Source organism: Fusarium flagelliforme, assembly GCF_020744385.1.
Source record: "Fusarium flagelliforme strain FIESC 12 MPI-CAGE-AA-0113 chromosome Unknown B0J16scaffold_7, whole genome shotgun sequence".
Taxonomy (NCBI): Eukaryota; Fungi; Ascomycota; class Sordariomycetes; order Hypocreales; family Nectriaceae; genus Fusarium; species Fusarium flagelliforme.
Window position 1 is genome coordinate 2,071,194 of NW_025763509.1, and position 22,133 is coordinate 2,093,326.

Below are 22,133 nucleotides of genomic sequence, written 5' to 3' on the forward strand. Positions count from 1 at the left end.
CAGGATAGCCTTGTAGTGCTACCATAGCCCTGTTTTTAGTGCATAAAAAGTCCCTGTGATCAAGTGCGATACCAGCGTCTTGCTTACGAAGCTCAATTCCAATTGCCTATCTATTCTATAGCTATCATTGCCTAATTGAACAATTGAGTTTCGCCCAAACATACTAAGAAACAAAAACGTACCATTCGCAAGTGACCGTGATTCCAAACTTATCCCAACACATACCTACAGGGCCTATGCCGAGACTAACCATTCGCTTATTCCACCAACTCAAGCGAAGTTACGATGGGCTCGTGAGCTGGTTTCATGTCCTTTGACCGAAGGCTTGCGAGGTGAGCAACAGGAGGGTATGCCCACTCAGACGGCGACACAGCACCCACAGTGGCAGCCTGCTCATAGAACTTGCAGAACTTCTGAGCGTCTTCGCTTTCTTGTCCCTTAACTTGTTCGTAAATCTCGCTCAATCGATATCTGTTGTCGCACAAGTGCCAGGTGACGTAGCCGTGCATGAAGCGCTCAATGGTTTCCATCACCTGGGGATCTTTGTCCGAGAAGACGGCTACCATCTGCTTAGAGGAGTGCAGGGTATCCTGGGTGAGCTTCTCCAAAGCCTCATTGAGGCTCATTTCATAAGAGGTAACGTAGTTGGTGACAAGGCTGATCTGATCTCGCTCACCGTCAAATTCTTTGTAGAATGACATGAGATCGTTGACCCACACCATCCAGTTCTCCATCTGGGCAATCGATGATGTGATCTCGAGAAACTGCTTGCGCTCATCAAACTGGGCCTTGGGCCACAACGAGGCACCGACACAATGGCCAAGACCATTCATGCGCCGAAGAAAACCGGGGTAGTCATGAGATCCAGGGTATCCTCCAAAGTTGTACTGTTCAATCCAGCATCCCTCAAAAACTACAGGATCAGGTTAGCTTGTTTATAAAAATAGCACAGATCAAGTACTTACAGTCAAGGGTACTGCGGATCAAGTTCAACGAACAGAAAGGACCGAAATGTCGGAGAACATTTGGAAAGTGTTCATTGACGAGTCTCCACCAAGGATGAGCTTGTTCCCTTCCAGCCTGCAGATCATCGAAGTAGTTCTCCATAGTGGGATGAGGATCATCCTTGCTATCGTCCAGAACAAGGGTATAGGTGTAGTGGATTGATAAATCTGCCATGAGCTCTTTGGAGACCTTGGCCCAACTGTAGACAACCATGCCTACGATTGTTTGGAGTGAAGCTTGCAGGCGCTTGGGATCAACCTTCAGTAACTGTTGCTGGCGTGGCTGAGCAAAGTGATGAGCAGCCTTGGTGTAGGCATAGTGCAGGTTCTCGATGCGTTCTTCTCGAGTATAGTTGCTGTCGCGATATTTGATGTACTCAAGAAGGCGCACGGTTGTGTTGAGAAAGTACTCTGTGGGAAATTTCTCCATTGTGTTAAGCTCAGGTAAAGAAAGTCTCAGTACAAAACAGTAATGATATTTGTTCTAGTCAAGCTACCGATTACAACTGGTTGCTGCCTTCATCTTATATCGAACTGTTCCACCGAACAATTGATAGTGATAGATTGATTGATAATAATGTACCATCTCATGATAAACCTCGTTTCCTCCTCCAACTTCCATGTCGTCTTGTTAGGCCTGAACACTATTGGTATGGAATTCTGTGTCAGCTAACAGTGGTAGACTTGTTACCATATTCTTGGTATCGATGGAACCTCGAAAAACCCTTAACCAGGATCCAAACCCCAGAGTGAGAGTTCGGTAGTTTTCTCTTTAGTTTCATCGCGTTTTGCAGGGCTATGAATGCGATTGGTACGGACTGCCGACCGCTTGGGTAAAAAACGGTGCGTAGGCCTGAGCGTAGGGCCAATTGCCGGCCCGACAATTCGCCATGGGCATGATTCACTTCGCATTGGCCACTTAGCGACGTTCAGGCCCTTTGAACAAGCATTGTCGATGCACAAACCTCTAGCTTGGCGAGTCATGGCACTAGCGCCTCGGAACTTCCCAGAGGCCCTTACGTAGCAGGCCTTAGCTAGATCCCCATTAGCATTTAGACTCTGAGCCTCATAGCTATTGCATACTCCTACGCATCCAGGACTCGTAACCAAGTTATTTGCGCTTGTATGATAACAGCCTTGACTTTGCAAACGGCCGCAAAGCCCCTCAGTGAGGTGAAACTGGCAGTACCTTATGCGAGAATCAACGGTCTGAAGATATCCACAACATAGGCCTAAAGATACCATACCTGGTCTGTATACTCAGTACTTGGCTTTTAAATAGTTAGTTTAGCCAGCCTTGAGCTCTGCTTAGATTCCAGAATCAACCGAACAAGGAATCTCTAACTTTGTCTTGCTTTTTGGATGACATCACCCCATGATCAACTCTCTCGGCGTTTTTACAAGTTTGTTTTCACTTGCTAGATTTTGACCTATACTAACCCGCCGAATCGGTTAGAATGACCAATACTCCAATCATGAGGAACAAATTGCTGCGGACTGCATGCGACCGCTGTCACAGCCAGAAGCTACGATGCCCTCGTCCATCCAAGGCGGATAGCGAGAAGGGCGATAAGACCTGCAATCGCTGTCGAAGAGCTGGAAAGATTTGTGTTTTCAGTAAACGTGGAAAGTCTGGTCGGCCCAGCAAGATCGTGACGGCGGGCGCACAGTTGAGATCGTCATTCTTGGCACAACCCGCGGAAAGCGAGATATCCACGAGGGGAAGCACCTCGCCTCCAGAAAACCCACCCCCAGATGTTTCAAACGCTGAAGCTATCCTGGATAGTGTCACAGTGCAGTCTGAACCTGGGGCTCCTATGGAGACTAGTGGATCTGTGAGGCATAGCACGGAAGATACCCGAACTCTCTCGATATCAGATGTTCCACTGCCGAGTTGTACCCTTGGCCAAGAGGCTATGCCAGCCCCAACGGTTCTTTCCGTCTCGACTTTAAACTCTGATTATCAGCCTCTAGGCCTCGAGACAGACTCCACACAGACCCTTGAAGAAGTCCCCCCAGACTTTCCTATGACCTATGATCTTGACACATGTCAGTTCAACTCGGAAACGCAGTCTGTCCCCGCGTCTCAGATGTCCAAATCGCCAAGCGGACTTGGCAGCGAAACATGGAGCGAGTTTCTACTCTCCAGCAACATAAGCTATTCCAACGACATTCCCAATCTGGGGGTCCAATTGCATCACACGTTTGACAAGCAAGGATCCATATTCAGCAACTCAAACCCTGCACCCTCCGATCTATCGTCATCCGGCCATTATCCATTTATTGATTGTGGCAGCGCGATAAATCCTCATCCATTTGGAGATGTAGCTGGGGAGTTGTCGGGCCTCAATTACAGGATTACATGTGCTTTGGCCAATTACAAAGCCACGGCCATAATCGACGACTTTCACAACCTGCAGCTGTACAAAGTTGTACAAGATATAATTGACATATCGCGACAGCTGATTGCTATTACAAAGCAATGTTTACCCTACATCCCTACCACGCCTGACTCGTCACTTGCAAGCTCACCGTCTTCGGCAGTGGATGAACTGCCGGAAGGTTCATCCCGGACCAGTCCCGCTCTCTGTAAGCCCCCTGCATCACCCTACCCTAAGCCTTGTCCTCCATGTCTGACATTTCCAAGTTGATGAACAGGTTAATTGGTCGAGGGTGATATTCCCATTTCTTGCCTGTTACTCCCTGGCGCTGGACTATTTCGAGCTCGTGCTCAACGGCTTGTACTCGGTACCTTCTTCTAGTTTGCAGTCATCACTAGACGCATCCTTGATCCCGCATGTCATGGGGCTCTTTTTCACCCAGATACAAGATGCTTTTACAGGAAGTCAGACAACTCTGCTAGACCCGCCTCATTCGCTTGAGAACACTACATTTGAGGAAAATGAATTCAGTGGTATTAGCGAGATGCCTTTCAGCGGTAAAAATAACAGCACATTCTTTCTGGACACAGCATTGGATGAGATCCGCGGAAGAGGGACACATCTTTGGGATCGGTCACGGAAACTCGGCATGACTCGTAGTATTAGATAGCATTCATTGAAGAATAACGCAACTTCACGTTCCTCGGATAACAGGATGATTGGAAACCAAAGCGCGTACATGATCGGAGCCGCTTATTGCGGCAGGTCGGAAATTCTCCCACCTGCCAAATGAGGCAATCCAAAACTTAAACAAAGAACCGACGGCTTTACCCGCAATTAATCTTCGATGAGGCTCTCAGATTGGTGTGAGATTTGACACGCGGCATGACATCAAGGGGGGCGGGCTGAGCCTCTTTCAAGGTGCAGGTTACATCTGTGTAACCACTGAGGATTCTGTCTACCGTTGACCGACCTTATCAATACAATAAGGTTCTATGGCCCTGGTTGGCTTGGGCGAGGCCGAACCAATTGAATACGAACATGGGGCTACACTATGGGTCCTATCGTGATGAAAACTGGTCCTCAATCTTAAAGATCCACCAAGTCGAAGCAATAACCCACTTCGAGGTCGTAATCAGACGAGTTGTGTATTCCGCGTATGCATCGTAAAGTTTAACCAAGGGAACAAAAATGCACGTTGCTGGAAAAGCTGCTGCTTTTGGGTAATAATTGTTAACTTTAGATATGACTGCTCATAATTTCTTCTTATGTATCCGCCTATAATGATCCCGCATATTATCCACTCGACTAAAGACCCTCAGACATTGCCGTCCATCCTGGTCATGCCAAGGACATTGAACTGTCGGCTTATGCTTGGACTCGTGTCGAGCACGATCCTTGCGTGTAGCGAATCCCCTTCTGCCATCAACCTCTCGTAAATCTTGAGCCGACTGCGGACATTCTGCATAGCGACAGAAGAAGCGCTTAAAGTGTTGACGATAATGACGCCGAAAGTCACGTCCGCTGTCGAAGATGGCGACTGACTTGCAGTTGGGGAACGGACATCCACTGGGTTCTGTAAAGTTGGGGAGGATGATCAAATCGCTTGGCGTTGCGTCAATAAGATCGTGGGATTTTGTGACACATGGTTCGATGGGCGGTGTCACTAGGCCATGCTCGAACCGAACGTTGGGAACCTCGTACAATTGCTGAGGGCCTAAATCCACTGTAGAGAAAGGATAGGCGCAGAAGTCGCTAAAATCCGCCGATAACAATCCTGTCTCTAACATTGGCGGTTCGTAGCCGTTGAAATCTGGGGAAAAGCTGTTGATATGGTCTGGCGAGGAAATACGATCAAATAACGGTAAGGCGCTCCAAGACTGGTAGCACGGTTGGGGAATTGTAGACATCATGAGAAAATTGGAACATGAACATTGGCATTAGTCAATAGGCTGATCGACGATGGAGTATATAAAAGACCTGGCTGTTGGTTCATGAGTCCATGAGGCTGGAGAATGACGGCAGTTGAATGGCAATAGTCTACATGAGATGCAACAAGCTTCTAAGCGAGCGCATGTACACCATCACGGGCCACAACGGACAGAAATTATCCCACGCTTCAAAGTGGCAACTAGAGTTTTCGAGATGTTACTGTCCTGACGGACTGGCCGTATGCAGAAACACCAGGTGAAAGACGCTGTCTTTTGGGATCTACAGGGCCCGCTGAGGGAAAAACGTTGCATACTGCCTATCAGGCAGTGATCTACCGAAACTAGGACCTAAGACAGTTACAACACCGTAGCATCGCAGACATCCATTCTAACACTGTCTGAAATAGCTGTCAAAAACATGACAAGACGCTGCGAATAAGAACATCTGCATTCTAATCATCATTTCATGTACCTGGCTAAAGGACTTCAATGGCAATTGCATCATCTTACCTCGATCTGAGCAAAAGTATAAATCTCGGAGAATAGGGAAGAGGGTGGTTCTCCTCTTTACAAGCTTTCACTAGTCTGCAGTGAATGATTCAACGGTGCACGGGATCATCTAAGCGTTCCGCAACGTCTGGGGTCTCAAACAAACACAGACCTGGCCAGTGGGGACTGATAAGGGCGCAATGCAGTATAGTGAGGCGGCCATAAACTTTGTACGAGCAGTGCCATTCCATGCATTTCTAAGCTCCTGCTTGTTTTGTGCTGAAATGGCAGGGTCTTGCTAGATGAAGTTCCTACGTCGGTTCAATCCTCCGGTCTCCTAAACTCAATTATTATTATACACAATCTACGGTCCTACAGCTGTTGTGAAACACTTTCTTCCGCGCGATGCGATTGCCGTAGCTCAGTAGCTAAGCCTCAAGTTGCCACGCGGCTACAGGTCTTTATAGCGGGTTGCCTCGGTATCTCTTACTGCACGTTTCTGTTCGGTGCATAGGCTTCATAACCTCAGGCCTGTCAGGCCCGTCGCAGCACCCTTCTTGTTCGGACGAGGATACTGCAGCTCTGTATTTGCGTGAATAGTAGCGATAGATAGCGCGATTAAAATATATGGATGATCGTAACAGGAATAACGCTCCGAGCTTGATGTGTTTTGTCAGTGCAGACAGACCGTCTGAAACAGGATCAAGTCTCAACCAGCAAACAACAGCTGTTGTTATAATCATATATATAAATAATAGTTGCAATTGTAGCAATACTGACCTTTCTTTCACAAGCATCGCTACAAATTGTTCTAGTCGATACAACCATGATTGACAAAGACTTGATCAAGGGTGCTGTCAACATTCCAATCAGTCACGCTGTTGGGATACTGGCAGCATCATCTGTTATCTACTTCCTCGCTACCTGCTTCTACAATCTTTACCTCCACCCGTTGCGAAAGATTCCGGGACCCAAGCTAGCCGCAATTGGACCCTATCTTGAGTTCTACCATGAAGTCATCCGAGATGGCCAGTATCTTTGGGAAATCGCCAAGATGCACGAGAAATATGGTAAGATAGTCGATACACTGCTTTAACTATCACTTAGCTGACTGATACCCTTCAAGGTCCCATTGTCCGTGTCAATGCTCGCGAGGTTCACATCAAGGATTCGTCATACTATTCCACAATCTACACAGCCGGTTCCCGAAAGACCAACAAGGACCCTGCCACTGTTGGTGCTTTCGACGTCCCCACTGCTACTGCGGCTACAGTAGACCACGACCATCACCGTTCTCGTCGTGGTTACCTGAACCCATACTTCTCCAAGAGAACTATCACCAACCTGGAGCCTCTGATCCACGAGCGTGTCTCCAAGCTTCTGTCCCGGTTCCAAGAGCATCTTGACAAGAACCAAGTTCTCAGCCTCGATGGTGCTTTCTGCGCCTTAACTGCCGATGTTATCACCTCTCGATTCTACGGTAAACACTACGACTACCTCAATCTTCCGGACTTCCACTTTGTTGTTCGTGATGGATTCTTGGGTCTTACCAAGGTCTACCATTTGGCTCGTTTCTTGCCTTTCATGGTCACCATCCTCAAGCGCCTTCCGTACAGCTGCATCCGAATGATCGCTCCCTCTGTCGCCGATCTTCTCCAGATGCGAAATGAAATCCAGGACCGTGGTGCGGGCGAGTTCCTCTCTAACAAGAGCTCTGAAGCTAAGGGTTCTATCCTTTTTGGTGCACTTGCCGATACCCACATCCAACCTCACGAGCGTACTGTTGAGCGCATGTTGGATGAGGGTACTGTCATCTTGTTTGCTGGTACTGAGACTACTTCAAGGACATTGGCCATCACCATCTTCTATCTACTCACTCACCCCGAGTGTCTGAAGAAGCTCCGGGATGAGTTGAGCAACCTGCCCGAGTCTGAGAACAACCAGCATCCTCTGTCCACCCTTGAGAACCTGCCATATCTGAGCGGTGTTGTCCACGAAGGGTTCCGTCTGGCGTTTGGCCCCATCTCTCGTTCAGGCCGTGTGGCTACCCAGGAGGACCTCAAATACAAGAACCATGTCATTCCCAAGGGAGTAAGTTTATCCTTCCATGTTATATGCTTACAATTACTAATGTCAATCCCAGACTCCCATCTCCCAGTCCACCTACTTCTGTCACACTGATGAGAGTATCTTCCCCGAACCCGACAAGTTCCGACCTGAGCGTTGGATCGAGGCTGCCGAGAAGAAGATTCCACTCAAGAAGTACATCACCAACTTCTCTCAGGGCTCGCGACAGTGCATTGGATACACGTAAGTCACCCCGCCCCCTACCTGTCGGAATTATCTGCTAACTTTGCCATTCAGCATGGCTTTTTCTGAGATGTATCTGGCTCTTTCACGAATCGCTCGAGCATACGATATTGAGCTTTACGATACCACCAAGGCCGACATTGATATGACCCATGCCCGCATCGTCGGATACCCCAAGGCTATCCCCGGAAAGACGGAGCATGTTGGTGAAATCCGGGTAAAGGTTCTTGGAACCTTGTAGGGTGTCGGGGTAGCTCCTGGAGTGAACTGCTTATTTCCTCTATGCCTCATTTGGATCTATTCATCAGGACAAATGGACAGTGAATTAAGTAACATATCATAAGGATTGGGAGATTGCATCAGTTGTAGCTAGTATGTGGTTCATTTAGCATGCCATAGACACACCATTAGTGTTATGTCTTCAGATCACTTGGTCTACTGCATCGCCTTTGACCGACCCTCATTCCCAGTGTCAATCCTCATTGGTGCATTAACCATTGCTTTTGTAAATGACCAGCGTCCTCAGCGTCAACACCTCTATACTCAAAGTATTCACTCCATTGTTGATCGTTAATAAGGTCCTCTGCCAATCTCTTCTCATAGAATATCGCAAACTCACAGCCCTCATCAGACTCAGGCGAAGGATCACGCGGTGGATAAATAACAATGACACCCTCAGTAATGCGATCAAGTAGATGGCGATACGTAACCGGCTTCGCAAAGCCAAAGTCAGCGGCGGTAATTTTCGCATCTCTGTGATCGGTCTGCAGAATTGACAATGGAGGTTGCGCATCGACACGAACATTCAGAGACGTCTTGTCACGAATCGTAGCGACCATCTCGAGCGTCTTGTCGAGATTCTCTTGTGTGACACTGTCGGTCAAGCGGCGGATGTAGGCAGCTAACTCAGAGAACGACCACTCAGAGACTATCTGAGATACAGCGGGTTGTTTTACAGGCGCTGTAGGAGAAGTCACGGCAAACATGACATTGTGTTGGATTCGAGGTGGGACTTTGGGACTGTGCATTCGTCTTCTCATATCAATAGCTTCGCACCACCACAGGGTCGACGATGGTTCGGGGTTAAAGACTGTGGCTCGGATTCGAGTGAGATTGCGCCAGATGAACGCCGAGAAAGCGTCGTATGTCGAGATCCAGCTTCCGTCAGTCGGCATCGCTTTGGCCTTGAGCTCGGCTGCTTTGCTCTTGGGTAGATGAAACAGGAGCGACACGCCAACTTGATGCCCAGGATGGCGTTCTTGAGAAGCTGGTCCATCAATCTTCTCGTCTTCTGGCGGCTCCTTCTTGATCAATCGGGAAACATCCAGATTGATAGGGTTCCAACTGGGGAATTCGGTACGATTTATGATAGCGTAACAGTTCTCGGCGAGCTGGTGAACAAAGCCGGCCCAGCCCATGACATCGTTGGTGTAATGATGATGATGGATATTAAAGACCAGCCCACCACGAATGAAGTTCGCCTTGAAAGCGGAAACGACAGGACTATTATCGGGATGTGCCTCCGGCTTCTCGCCATAAGTCATTGGGGGCACACTCCATTGCTGGAGATCACCAAGTGTCACTGCACTGAAGTGTGTCTTCTCCAGATCCTCAAATGAGGGGTATTTGTCAGCGTCCTCGGGAGAGTCAAGCCACTGAACGATGAAATCGACAGTGGTGTCTCTCTTTTTGGTGAAAGAATGACCGCCGTTGGGGTCTTTCTCGATAGTGCCGCAATAATGGCGCGCCTGCGCTAGAGTTCTCTCCAGTCCAGCTTTCAGGACCTCAACAATTTTCGGTTTCTCCGACTCTTCCAATTTGAAGAAAAGCGCATAATTATTGTAACTGCATACAGTAAGGTAATCAAGCGTAGTCACGTTGAACCTTTCCTCTTCAGGATCATTCTCCCATCCAAGGGGATGAAGATGGTAAATGTCTTGTTTAGGCATGGCGTGGGTTTACTAGTCGTAACTAGAGGCTTTTTGTGCAAGAACACGATGATGAAATTGCGGATTGTACAAGTTCTCCATCGTGAATTGTGCGCTAAACATCCAATCCACGTTTCATTGGCCTGGAAAGATCTGGTTAATTTCCCGAGCTGATCCTTGTATCTTAGGGCTGGATTTCATCCTCTTAGAATCGTTCGCTTACGGGCGGCCGAGCGACTATTGACAGACTATTGAAGCTGGACAGATTGATTGATCTGAATTCAGGTACGGGCGGTTCAGGGGAAAAGCTTGTTCAGGAAATATTACCAATAGTCATTCTTTAAAATATGGACAGTCCCCACGGTGGCTTCTCTTGGCAAGCTGTTTGTCTTAGCCAGCTGTCTGTCTTTCGTTAACTTCCGATCAGCCTTCACTATGCGTGTCTCATCTTTTGCCGTGGCCTTTTTGATGGCCGATGCGGTTGTTGAAGCTGGAGTTTGCAAGCCAGCGCGTAAGTAACAGCCTGCACCCTCCTCCCCACTATGTACTGACTGAGATTTGTTCAGGCACAACAACTGCCGAGTCGCTTGTCACTTCAAGTGTACAATCATCTACATCACTTCTTGCTACGTCTACCGAATCTGTCGAAGTCTCCTTGACCGAATCTTTGGTGTCCGCAATCGAGACTACAAGCTCCGAATTGATCGAAACCTTGACATCTTCTACTGCTCTGGCCGAAACCACCTCTACTGGTTTCCCTTCTACTGTCACCACTGAGGAAACCTCAATCGCTACGACAACTGAGGAAACCTCTACCACTACTGAGGAAGCCTCTACAACTATCACTGAGGCAGGGCCATCTGCCACACCTGGATCCATCGTCGGCACTGGACCAGTAGCTGACCAGACTCTGAGAGGAGACGACTCGCGATTCGTCCCCCTATCCTTCACACCATCCGACTCAACTCAAACCTTGATCTTCAGTCTTCTCCCTAACGCCCAGCTCTCCACAGGTAGCAACGGCAACTACCTATGTCTCCACTATAGGGATGTTGGTGCTCTCAGTCCGCTTGTTGTCTGCCCTTTCGACAACTTCCAAAACGCTCCCTTGACGTGCACACGGGCTTCCACTGGTGCTCTGTCTTGCAGTGCGACAAATGGATCTTGCGACAGCGCAGGGAGTTGTCGAAGGCCCAACAATGGCGCACGATTCTCCCAGTTCTATGTTGATAGTACTGGGGCAGGCTATTTCGGCCCCGCTGGTGACTTCGCAGGCTTTACGGCTCTTGATTTAATCCTTGCCGGGTGAATGGGATTGGATTCGGCTAGTAATTTGGCTGAATAGTAGCGAGGCAAGCGTAAACATATGCTATGTGTCAACTGGTAGAAATATTCTCTGTTCTAATGTAAATCACTTCCAATTCGTCAATGAACAACAAGTTTGTCCCTAGAGTGCGGAGATAGCACAAGGTTCCTTCTTTAGAAATAACCATAGGTAGATTTGTACCAACACTCCCTGTCCTCCTGGATAGCCACCATAATTTCTTTAACGTAATGCTTCACTCATAGGTTCAGCTGTCTTTGACGGGTAGCCAGATTCGTATGAAGTGTCTGCCCCTGTAGCAACCGAGTAGTATACCTTTGGCGTACGGTTGAAGACCAACCCAGGATGGGCGACAAACAGACAGAACACAGCAACAACAATCAATCTGCGCAAACTGTCAGTTCCAAGTTACCTATTCCAAGACCAGGCAGTAGAAGACTTACACTCCTTCCAACGCGATAAACAGGTCCTCATGTTTAATCAACTGTCCCGAGTAACCCTCCTTGAGCTCATCCGCACGGAAGATACAACGGGCCAGAGTGGCCAGTACCGCAATGGCAAGGAAACCAAAGAAGAGTTTATCCCTGGAACCGAGGGTCTTGGACTTTGTAGATCTCAGATACCGGAACATGTAGTCTCCAAACAGGATACTGAATGAGACAAGCATGATGACTTGTAGGATGAGTCCTGCCATAGCGACATCAACTCCAACTTGACTGGCACCTGAGGAAGAAGCTGAAAGACCTCCTCCAGTTCCTTGCAAGATGAGCGAAACGATATCCATGGGTACAAATACCCAGGCAAAGTATTTAGTTGGGAATCTAGCGAGGCTTGGACCATAGTGTTCGATACTAGCGAAACGTCAGTGTGATTGGCACCTCTCGAGATCGGATGATAACTAACCTTTGACCAAGAGTGACGTAGATTGCTGCACAGTAAAAGACGGGAGCTTGAGTAATAGCAACTGTAGCAGGTGAGTATGGATAACCTCCAAGATTCAATGGCATAACTAACTGATTTGAGTGATGAAAGCACCAAAGCTCCATGGATTCACCCACAAGAGAATTCGCGCAACATAACCTGTTACTTCATGCGTACAACTCAAGACCATACACCACATGAACCAAGGCGTCTTCCATCGCCAGCCAAGGTAGGCATGTGCGAAGGTGGCGATGGTGAAGAGGGCCGCAAAGGAAATGTTGGCGGCGAGAGAAGGGCGGTAGCTATATACGCTCGCCTCTATGGGGCAAAGCTAGACCTGGATTAGTATCCAATACTCGCATAATCATGACCGTGTGATTGGGTCAGTGAGGCCCGGATGTGAGACGTACGTCCAAGGTACAATTGGCCTTGGGCCCAAACATGATAAAGTTCCCCGTGTCGTTCATATTCGTAGTGTGAGTAAGAATCGAGTTGAACAGTAATTAGAATTATGCAAAGGGTCTGACTGCTTGAGAGACTTGTTCGGGTTTTCCTGGTCTCTTTATACAACAATATGATCTACATAACACTGCCTCATTCGCATTCGCACAGAGACATTAACGATAGCAAGATATTATTTCTCGTTTACATGTTTCGCACTAACAGGCCGAAGGATCACTCCACGTCAGCAGTAGTGAAACCAGGGATCTGAAGGGACGATCCCTGCGGAGGTGATCAGATGGAGCTGTTGTTGATGCCGCCGTACCTGCTTGTAGTTATAGACGTGCAGCATTAACCGAATTGTTGCGAACGTGGCTGGAAGACAGACACGACGACACTGGTCAAGCTGTGATAACTAGATCAGATCAACATTTTAGATGCCATTCTTAATAGGCATGATCAACAATCCCATCTGGAAATATTCATAGCTGATTGATTGTTACACTATAGAAGGGTCACTGCTGTCAGGATCGACAATGCTTAAGATATGGCAATCGTTGCGGGCTAGCCAATCCCCATTAGGCTCACTACACCGTCACAAGAAGGTAAAATTTTAGCCAATGAAATCCTTTACAAAACGACCACCCCCACCATGTTTGATAGTGTCAAGAATCTCTCTCATTCGAATCCTTCAATGGAACCAAACATCAATGCACCCGTGTAAGCATTTTAGTCTAGCCTCGTTTGAGTTAGCCATGCGACACGACCAATCATCAGCTATAACGCTCAATCCACTAAAGCTACTAAGACGTTCCTGGCCATTTTCCCCAGCCATGGATAATAAGCTTAACCAGTAGCCGAAAGACTGTAAGGGTGGAATTCTGCCTTACGCTTGGATTTGTGAGCGTCCCAGCTACCCGTCTGAGTCTTTGTGTTACATCGTGACATGAGTTTGAAGTCCAGCAGAGATATGCGGTAGGATTTTATATCTAATTTGGGTGCCATTCACCAAGTAAGAATGTCTCTTCATTGGAGAATGCAAAATCCTTCGTGTCCTCTAATAGCCCAGCCATTGATAGCGCCACCTGTAGACCCATCTGCTTACCAATTTGACGGATCATGCCGGCTGCCCATAACCTTTGTTCTGGAGGGGAAGTCCTCTGAACGGCAGCGAAGAACAGTGGCCAAAGGAGCAGGAAACCTCCGGGAGCTGGGTTGTTATCTTCCGCATTGCTTATGGTTTTCTCATCGTTATGTCGATACCCAAGATGGTATGCCGCGCTGTGACAAATGCCATCTGCCATGATTCGCAGTACCGTGTATGAACTTTGCAGAGATTGCCGTTGTTGTTCAGTGCCATGTTTGAGTGTCGCTACAATGATCGACTCATGAACCAGCAGTCTCGCATTGCGATAACAATTCCACAGACATGCGATCCAAGGATTCGTGTATATATCGTACTGAAGGTCGAATCTGCTCGAAGGCACGCCATCGGGTCCAGCAGATCGATATGACTTATACTCCCAGCTAGCTGGCAATGATTGCGCCCATTCTTCCATCATGACATCAAATGGAAGAAGACGATTGGAAATAACATCAGGATCAGTAATCTCCTGGTATTTCAGTTCGGCTCGAGCAATGGCAAGAGCCTCATTGATCTGAGACAATTGGTTGATGGGGATATAAGCCTCTGATTGATGTGGTTCTGCCCACCGGGACCATTTAGATATCTCCAATGGGAAGGGTTCTTGCAGCTGATGACATGTAGTTATCTGGCGCCCGATTAGTTCATGTACGTTACTAGTAAACGCACAGCTTACCATATGTCGCCGCATCTGCATGAATAGCTTTAAACCAACCGGGGTCTGAAACTGCTGAGGACCGCGCATCTCGATACATCGTGCCGCTGCGATGATGTGTTGACTGAAGGCCTTCATTGAGCTCGTATCTGCAAACGCGATTGTCTAACATAATTAGAAAGCCTACAAACCATGAAGCATTATACTTACCTCAAAGGTTCCCATTAACAAAACTGCACCGAGTGTCTCATCTGCGACCCTTTGTATTGGGTCCTGAAGGGCGTTCTGCAGCTGCTGGATTGCAATTTGGTATAATCGTATCGACTCAGAGCGCCATTCTGCAACGTTCCCAGCATTGGACAGAGCAGCAAACCCTGCTGCAGCCACCGTTGTGTTGATTAATCCGAATGCAGAACCTTCTTTCCGGATCAGGAACGGAAGATATTCGTGGCTGTCTTGCAGCGCTCCGTTTGAGACATCAAAAGTATACTGTCGTATAAAGAAGGTCGTGGCTCTGTCTCTAAGTGGTGGTGATAAAGGCCGTTTCCAAGTCTCTGATTCCGTCGCCGATGCGACAGCCTGACCTACGTTTCTTCTTGCCATATCTGTGGTAGTTTGGTGGCGGAAGAACGCCCCTGCATTGGAGGGTCCTGGACAGGTCCATCCTGCAGTCTTGCATTGCGTACATTCAGGTATCAATAGGTCGCACTACATATCGTTAACTCAATGGTAAAACCTTGTGAACGTAGAGGGTTGCACCTTGATCTTTCGCTGCTTGCATGTCGCGCAGCCGCGACTTGGCTTCCCTGTATTGACCATATCCACTTAATGGTAACTTTTGAGGTAAAGATGATCTCAGGTCCTGGCCTGACGAGTAAGCATGAGGATAGCCTAATGTGGCTGGAGTATCATTAATCCGCTCCTGGTCTGTAGCTATTTCCAAACTAATCTCGGGATGCAACCATACAAACCCAGAACCAATCTGTCCTTGTACGGCGGGTACCATATTCAGTTGGAGTCCGACAGTACTTCATCGGAGCATAGGAATTATACATAGAAAGCGGCGTGTCTCTGGGCTCATTCACCAGCCTTCTACACCATTGCTATCTCGTACCATCAGATGGGTTTGTTCCTGATGTTCACTTGTTATCTTGACATGGGCACTCCAGTAGTAAATTGAAGATAATATTAATCTTGTTAAAGTGAATGAAACCCTTTTGATAAACCATATATATACCACAATTCAAACACTCAATCTCTCAATGAACCAGCGCGAGTCTCTCGGGTGCGGGTGTGTGGACCACAACAGGAATGTTGTGGCTGCCTGTGCTATTCCACTCTGGTATTGTTGGTGTTTGAGACCCTTCAGATCCTCCCGAACCTCGATACCAATTTGTCTCGGGATCTCCAAGACACTCTCCAACCGTAACAGCTGGACAAGAGTTAACAACCATATTCATCCTTGAACAGAATAGACTTACCTCTCTTTCCACTGCTTCGCGTCGCCTGGATAATACGGGGAAGAATATTCTGAACCGTGTTCTGATGAACGTCGTGCATGAGAACAATGGAGCCTCCTTGGCTCAGGCCGTAGTTGTACGATTCTACTGAGGCTTCGGCACCACCGAAGGAAGAATACTGCCAATCGTTGGTGTCGATATCAGCAATAATGACTTTATACCCCAGCTGACCGAGTACTCCAAGAGTTCGGTCGCTGAAGCTAAAGTATGGAGGACGCATGTAGACGGGGTCCTTACCTATCATGTGAATGAATTGGTTGCTCAGCAGTGCCATTTGCTGTTCAACGTCAAAGTCAGCCAAGGTAGCGAGATCAGGATGGCCGTATCTGAAGATGATTAGTTAGCATCATGTTGTATGATTGTTCGCAGCTGGCACTCACGTGTGAGATGCAACTTGATGTCCTTCATTGATCATCCTGTCAACAGTGGATTGGTAGTCCTCAATATTCCCCAGGTTATACCCATTGAGGAAGAATGTGGCCTGGAACCCAGCTGATGCAAGCTGATCAAGTACAGACTCAGTGTAAACGAACGGTCCGTCATCGAAGGTGAGCGCAACTGTGCCCGGTGTGGTGCAACTGTAGATGGTGACTCCAGATGTCAGAGCCCTCTTCTTTGGTTTCGTGGGAATTGTAAGAGCCATGGCGAGGTGGCTCAAGGAAGTGAGTATTATGAAGGCACGCATCGTAAAAGCACGTTAACAAGAGATTGGTAAAAGGTGAAGCGATAAAGAGAAGGTCGAGATTCAATTGCAGAGTAAACAAGCACGTCGGTGCCTCTCCGTATTATACCTATAGCTATTCACTGCACTCCCAAATCGGAATTGGACAATAACAAACCCATCTTCGTCATCGTATATGCAAGGAGGTAAGCTAGAAAGCCACTCGTTGATAAGGTTTTCGGGTTTCCAGAGCGACCCCTGCCGTTCGGGGCTTTTTGCAGATCAAATGTACTGTGGCTTGCGGTTGACATCCAATAAAGTGCTGGAATGTAGACGCGACCTGATGATGGTCTGACGATTTATTGCCTTGGCGCGTCGTTTTCGCGCCTTGGCAAAGCCACTTTATTTCCCAATCCCTCGTCTAGGCAGGAACCGGTTCCCGATGAGATGGTGACATGTGCGCTACCATTTGGACCTGCACAAACACGATCGGGATTACAGTTTTGGAGCTGTTGCTCATCTGCGATAGTTGTAAACATAGATAATCACATGTATTTACTGTCGAGGGCTATTTCTATAGTTTCTGCTTACCTATTTCCTGCTCACTGCTGAATTGATTATATTCCGATGTCTTTCCGGGAGTTAAGGCGATACTTCCATAGTTGAGCCTACCCTGTATTATCAATTACTTTTCTCTCATCAGGGCCGCTGGAGCTGCAACGCCATCTAGAATAGCATTCATTCACGTTCTGGCAGCCCAATTGAAGAATTGTTAAGTGGGATTCTATTTGCAACACATTTTAATTTAAGAAAGTTGAGTTGATTTGCTCGGTTGCTTTATTGTAACGACTTTGCGGGACGTTATTTCCAAATAGAAAAAAAAAGAAAGAGAGACCAAGAACAGAGCATATCTGGAGTACTTGCACACTATTATTGAGCCAAACATACTACTGCTATTGACGTTAGTGCTAGAGTACTCCAGTTAGAGCAAAATCACATGCCTTTACCCCTGGCAGAGTAGGGTACAGTAGCAAGCGCTCGGACATCAGTCCTTATCTATAACGTAATGACTATCGCAGTCCTTGCATTGGGGTCAAGATAAACCAAGGGTCGGGGGCTTGCCAGCAGATACGCGTTTAGCTATCCGTACATCCGGGCTTAGTACTACGTGTAGCCAATGGAAAAAGTGGGAAGACATTCAACGTGGCCCGATCTCGACAAAACAGACCCTTGAAAATGTTCCCCTCCATGAACAGTCATGGTTAGCACGAGTTTAAGTTCAATATTGACCTTACTCCGTATTGTCAATGTCCCCACGGAGTCGCAACAAGACAAAGGATCACGGATCGACAAGGGCAAACCCAACGCAGTTATTCAACCCTAAGTAAATATAGACCCTTGTGGCTGTGCCTGTTCTAGGCTTTCGCTTAAGAGTCCGGCAAGCATGCCGCAGCATCAACCTTCCTAAGCCGGCATTTCAGATAGGGGGTCTAGTATTGCTGTCACTGCTCGGGCCTTTACTATCCCCATGATCAGACAATAACTGCTAGACCACGCGATTCTAAATACATTTACTCTAAAGAAAAGTTAAAAATCTGTCGATTCGTCAACCTAAAATAATTAATCAAGCGAAATTCAGCTAAAGAAGCTTTAAGCAATTGATGGTTTGCAGACGATATACAACTCCTACGGACCACGGACTTATAGTCCGCCTCGGGGACCGTCCCCGTAGGATTTATTTAGATAGGAACTATACTATTCAATTAGATTTATCCGTACTAGTCCCTGGAATAAGCTGACCAAATGCGACGTTCCGGATCTCGGATTGACTGTCTATCCAGGTCTTGGGGGCCAGAAACTGCGGGGTTTGATTTTAGGCTAACCGGTTTATTATCCGCAATGCCACATCATGTCTAGGCAGTCAGCAAAGAAATCCTACGAAATTCACTTGGCATAAGCGCTATCTCTGTGATGCAGCGGGACTCTTTCCCGCACCTCCAACTCAAGATACTTGAGTCTCTATCTGATTTCGCATAGGATAGAAGTATTCTTTGTCAAGAACTGCCGAGAGAAGATGGTGGAGCGGCAAAAATACCCCCGAAGCATTGAACGGGTGGCTGCCCAAAACGGCAGGTACAGCTTGCTTACCGAAGGATCGATGCCAAGTTGCGGCCTTCAATAGTGTGAATGTTGCGGGAAACCTTATCCTGAATGCCAAGAGTCGGTGAGATGGGGCGCAAGGCTTAGAGAAGAGGATCCTACGGGCTTGCCTTGTTTGATAGACAGCATATAGGATTTGACAATAGTTGGAAGTGAAGATTGTTACCTAAGGAAATTGATCTTGGCGGAACTGGACTAAAGGACAAGTATGGCATAGGGAAAGTACAATGCAGTTGGTAGATACGAGGAAAGCTATCGCAAGGTTGCCAAGAATATCAATGGACGAGAAAAAAGACCCCACGAGGTGCAAAGGAAGAACTTTGGTTCCAAGGGTACTACGGATAGTGGAGCTCTCAAGCGAATCATCACCAACCGATGCTTGCAACGCAATACCATCAAACATCGCCACATCTAACGCCCTATCTGGGAGGTAGTATCAAAAGCCCTCTGTGTTGTTCAGGATCAAAGCGGTAGTAGGATTGACAACCTGGTCAGGAAATAGTATAAAGCCAGGTGCTTTCCTCCTCCAAGATTGTTCTGTTTGCTTCTATCACCACCAGCTTCTGCCTCCTCTTTCCAACTCAACAACACCAACACTACACGCAGCCAATATGCACTTCTCCGCCGCCATTCTCGCCCTCGCAGCCACTGTGTCGGCCGTCGATCTCAGGTCTTACACTTCTACTGGTTGCACCGGTGGCTGGACAGGCTGCCTGGGCATTAACCCTGGCGTCTGCTGTGTGTTCAGCGAAGGAGCCGGTAGCGGCAAGCTGAGCGTTTCTGTCAACGCCGTGAGTGAAACATATCTCCTCTTGCTTACAGAACTAACAGGTGTTAACAGATCCCCCGCGAATGGCGCATTATGGGCGAGGCTTACACCGGCGGCGGCTGCCGATACATCGCAAACCAGCAGAACTCCAACGGTAACACCGACATCTGCCTGTCGTACGGTTCGCGCGGCGACCGCACCGGAGGTATCTACAAGTTCGTCGGCCGCAAGCGCGCCGCCGACGAGTCGTGCCCTGCCGAGCAGCCCAATGGCGAAAAGTGTGAATCCGCCGTCAAGGCTGACTCAGTTGGTCTTGCGGATGGCACTATCTACAACATTTCCAGCCTTGCCGACGAGAAGGTCGAGGAGTTGGTAAGTTCTGGCAAGAAATGTGATGATGTGGGGACTAGATGCTGACTTGCTTCAAGGTGAAGATTGCCGACAGCGGTGCTGGCGCTGACGAGGTGCCCGCCGAGTTCCACTCCCTGCGCCGCTAGATCGAGAGTTGAAGGTATATTTAAGGTCTTGATAAAGTCATATCTCGGACAGGATGTTTGGATTTCGCAAAGGCGAGCTACAACTAGAGTAGCAGCGGTCTAGTGCGTGCTTATGGTAACAATATCTAAACACTATAGTTTACAAATACATAACGAGCTATACCAAATCATGCTATTCTATATGCAGTCTTATTTGCATGCTAACTAGCAAGGGTTCACGACTGGGAAGCTGAGAGTTTCACAAGGCGTTACTCTAGATTGTGGTGAAGATGCACGGATCAGCCTGACTAACGTTTATTGCAGGCTGGAAAATCTGGTCTTTAAAGGTGTCAGACATGGATACTATCAGACACTGGAATAGACTCGATCTTGAAGTGGCTGAAAGACTCCGCGGTTACTGAACTTGTCAAGGATGATGAGCTGGTGAGGGCCTTTGGACCTGGCGACAATCCTCAACTAGCTCTATTTAGCTCTGCTGCAACAAGGTCCGCCGAGGATCTTTTCGTGAAAGACACTAGTCCACGAGTAACAATCCGAGCCTACACTTTCCTAAGCGCATTACTGAGAAAGGTATGTAAGATGTAATGTTGTATGTAGGGATTAAGCTAAGCTTTCGCAGAGTCGAGTTACAGTTGAGAAGAACAAATTGGCAGGGGATAAACCTGATGATTCTGGATTAGTTGGGAACGCTGCTGATAGTGACAAAAACGACAACAGTTCAGATCTCGACCGAATCTGCACCCCAACTTTGGAGGATGTCCAAGCAGTGGAGGATTGGGCATACACGAGACTTAACAGAAGTGAAAAGGACTCTACCTGGGAGGCCCAGGCAGCACTACTCCTCTCATACATAATGGGCAAGAACATTCCAAAGTCTTTAGTTTGGGACAGGGCTCAGAAGGCATTCGACATGGATCCCGAGAACTAGGTTGCTGCTTATGCCCTTTCGCGGGTCCAAGATTCTGAAGCAGAGTCCCTTGAAAGCCTGGAGAAATCTTTTGACAAGCTCATCAAAGACAGTGAGTGGCAGAAGGTTCACGGACACAAGGGAATCCTGGCCCGGATTATTTACGAGCTTGGAGACAAATACTTGGCAGATGCCGAAAAGCGAGACCATGCCAGTACGATCTATTTCAAGATCTTTGACCCGGATCGGTCGATAGCCCTGTTTTCGGGCTTTGAAGATGTCCTGGTGAAATACGCCGAGGCCAGTCGCTGGGATCTCATGGTCAGCTTCTTTGAACGCCTCCTCGATGAACCTGACGACGGCCCCAATACAGCGGGCGACTTTTTTGTGGCCAGACTGTTCAACGAAAGCTTTCACGCTCTGTTTGTCAACATGATCCGAGACTCAGAAAGATTCGATTTGTTAGATGTTATGTTTGACCGAGCCATCACGAAGGCTACTTCCACGCCAACCCTTGAAGGATGGAAAGCCGACCTTCAATTTCAATACGGCAAAACCCTTTTCCAGATACCCGGCCACGAAAAAGACGGAATGGCCGTCGGGGACCGTTACTTGGAAGAGACAAGCGATGATACCCGAGGGTCAGCCATCGACCAGATTGTCAAGTACACAGTCCCAGCATGGTTGGAGCTAGCCATGGCTGAAGACATCAATTCAGCATCCGCGAAGGAATTATTTGACAAAATCGAGGCTCAATACGAAGACTTCAAAACCTTCGGCACTCATGATTTTGACTCTACACTTGGCTTTGCCCAGTATTTTCGATACCGCGGCAACGACACTAAAGCCAAGCTGATCCTGAAGCCACAAGTTACAGAAGCCCTGGAGATGCTTTCGGATGACAACACAGGCAACGATCACTGGTCACTTTGGCTACTCAGTCAAGTTTTCTCCGTGATGCGGGATCATGTCAACATAACAGCCTGTTTGGATGTTATGCGACAGTCTGACGTCTATGTAGCCCGCGAAGAGTATGAAGCTGACATCACCAAGTATCAAGAGGAGCTACGACAGAAGGAGCTGGCAGAGTC

The 22,133-nt window shown here is 47.9% G+C and overlaps 10 protein-coding genes across 10 annotated transcripts; 4 read left to right on the plus strand and 6 right to left on the minus strand.

Annotated features, from left to right (window-relative positions):
- Positions 1 to 257: 257 nt before the first annotated feature.
- On the minus strand, positions 258 to 1,448 carry B0J16DRAFT_404726 (sesquiterpene cyclase; the record flags this gene model as incomplete). Its single annotated transcript, XM_046132825.1, has 2 exons — positions 966 to 1,448; positions 258 to 913 (listed from the first exon to the last, which is right to left on the minus strand). The coding sequence occupies exons 1-2, from the start codon at positions 1,432 to 1,434 to the stop codon at positions 258 to 260; spliced, it is 1,125 nt and encodes a 374-aa protein (XP_045979239.1). The 5' UTR covers positions 1,435 to 1,448.
- Positions 1,449 to 2,461: 1,013 nt separating this feature from the next.
- Positions 2,462 to 4,055, plus strand: B0J16DRAFT_375660 (uncharacterized protein; the record flags this gene model as incomplete). The annotated part of the gene is made up of 2 exons (XM_046130711.1): positions 2,462 to 3,593; positions 3,652 to 4,055. The coding sequence occupies 2 exons, from the start codon at positions 2,462 to 2,464 to the stop codon at positions 4,053 to 4,055; spliced, it is 1,536 nt and encodes a 511-aa protein (XP_045979240.1).
- Positions 4,056 to 4,638: 583 nt separating this feature from the next.
- B0J16DRAFT_364897 (transcription factor) lies at positions 4,639 to 5,298 on the minus strand (the record flags this gene model as incomplete). Its single annotated transcript, XM_046129967.1, has 1 exon — positions 4,639 to 5,298. The coding sequence occupies one exon, from the start codon at positions 5,296 to 5,298 to the stop codon at positions 4,639 to 4,641; it is 660 nt and encodes a 219-aa protein (XP_045979241.1).
- Positions 5,299 to 6,631: 1,333 nt separating this feature from the next.
- On the plus strand, positions 6,632 to 8,356 carry B0J16DRAFT_404731 (cytochrome P450 monooxygenase; the record flags this gene model as incomplete). Its single annotated transcript, XM_046132826.1, has 4 exons — positions 6,632 to 6,875; positions 6,932 to 7,896; positions 7,949 to 8,115; positions 8,170 to 8,356. 4 exons carry the CDS (start codon positions 6,632 to 6,634, stop codon positions 8,354 to 8,356), a joined length of 1,563 nt encoding a protein of 520 aa, XP_045979242.1.
- Positions 8,357 to 8,492: 136 nt separating this feature from the next.
- On the minus strand, positions 8,493 to 9,913 carry B0J16DRAFT_349325 (transferase). The gene has a single exon (XM_046128889.1). The coding sequence runs from the start codon at positions 9,657 to 9,659 to the stop codon at positions 8,595 to 8,597; it is 1,065 nt and encodes a 354-aa protein (XP_045979243.1). The 5' UTR covers positions 9,660 to 9,913; the 3' UTR covers positions 8,493 to 8,594.
- Positions 9,914 to 10,354: 441 nt separating this feature from the next.
- B0J16DRAFT_185981 (uncharacterized protein) lies at positions 10,355 to 11,671 on the plus strand. Its single transcript, XM_046122710.1, has 2 exons — positions 10,355 to 10,554; positions 10,610 to 11,671. Exons 1-2 carry the CDS (start codon positions 10,479 to 10,481, stop codon positions 11,350 to 11,352), a joined length of 819 nt encoding a protein of 272 aa, XP_045979244.1. The 5' UTR covers positions 10,355 to 10,478; the 3' UTR covers positions 11,353 to 11,671.
- Positions 11,590 to 12,755, minus strand: B0J16DRAFT_388736 (RTA1 like protein-domain-containing protein; the record flags this gene model as incomplete). Its single annotated transcript, XM_046131768.1, has 5 exons — positions 11,590 to 11,752; positions 11,811 to 12,218; positions 12,271 to 12,331; positions 12,382 to 12,619; positions 12,699 to 12,755. The coding sequence occupies 5 exons, from the start codon at positions 12,753 to 12,755 to the stop codon at positions 11,590 to 11,592; spliced, it is 927 nt and encodes a 308-aa protein (XP_045979245.1).
- Positions 12,756 to 13,718: 963 nt separating this feature from the next.
- On the minus strand, positions 13,719 to 15,147 carry B0J16DRAFT_418320 (uncharacterized protein; the record flags this gene model as incomplete). The annotated part of the gene is made up of 3 exons (XM_046133755.1): positions 14,739 to 15,147; positions 14,550 to 14,693; positions 13,719 to 14,501 (listed from the first exon to the last, which is right to left on the minus strand). Exons 1-3 carry the CDS (start codon positions 15,129 to 15,131, stop codon positions 13,719 to 13,721), a joined length of 1,320 nt encoding a protein of 439 aa, XP_045979246.1. The 5' UTR covers positions 15,132 to 15,147.
- Positions 15,148 to 15,971: 824 nt separating this feature from the next.
- B0J16DRAFT_274610 (putative esterase) lies at positions 15,972 to 16,733 on the minus strand (the record flags this gene model as incomplete). The annotated part of the gene is made up of 2 exons (XM_046123675.1): positions 15,972 to 16,374; positions 16,429 to 16,733. The coding sequence occupies 2 exons, from the start codon at positions 16,731 to 16,733 to the stop codon at positions 15,972 to 15,974; spliced, it is 708 nt and encodes a 235-aa protein (XP_045979247.1).
- Positions 16,734 to 19,286: 2,553 nt separating this feature from the next.
- On the plus strand, positions 19,287 to 20,357 carry B0J16DRAFT_364901 (uncharacterized protein). The gene is made up of 3 exons (XM_046129968.1): positions 19,287 to 19,660; positions 19,711 to 20,010; positions 20,067 to 20,357. The coding sequence occupies exons 1-3, from the start codon at positions 19,481 to 19,483 to the stop codon at positions 20,133 to 20,135; spliced, it is 549 nt and encodes a 182-aa protein (XP_045979248.1). The 5' UTR covers positions 19,287 to 19,480; the 3' UTR covers positions 20,136 to 20,357.
- Positions 20,358 to 22,133: the final 1,776 nt, after the last annotated feature.

Excerpts from the sequence above, each read along its gene's own strand:
- B0J16DRAFT_185981 (XM_046122710.1), top strand. The coding sequence starts at position 10,479 with ATGCGTGTCTCATCTTTTGCCGTGGCCTTTTTGATGGCCGATGCGGTT. Across the intron at positions 10,555-10,609 it reads TGGAGTTTGCAAGCCAGCGC|GCACAACAACTGCCGAGTCG; the intron begins GTAAGTAACAGC and ends AGATTTGTTCAG.
- B0J16DRAFT_364901 (XM_046129968.1), top strand. The coding sequence starts at position 19,481 with ATGCACTTCTCCGCCGCCATTCTCGCCCTCGCAGCCACTGTGTCGGCC. Across the intron at positions 19,661-19,710 it reads TGAGCGTTTCTGTCAACGCC|ATCCCCCGCGAATGGCGCAT; the intron begins GTGAGTGAAACA and ends AGGTGTTAACAG. Across the intron at positions 20,011-20,066 it reads ACGAGAAGGTCGAGGAGTTG|GTGAAGATTGCCGACAGCGG; the intron begins GTAAGTTCTGGC and ends ACTTGCTTCAAG.
- B0J16DRAFT_349325 (XM_046128889.1), bottom strand. The coding sequence starts at position 9,659 with ATGACTTATGGCGAGAAGCCGGAGGCACATCCCGATAATAGTCCTGTC.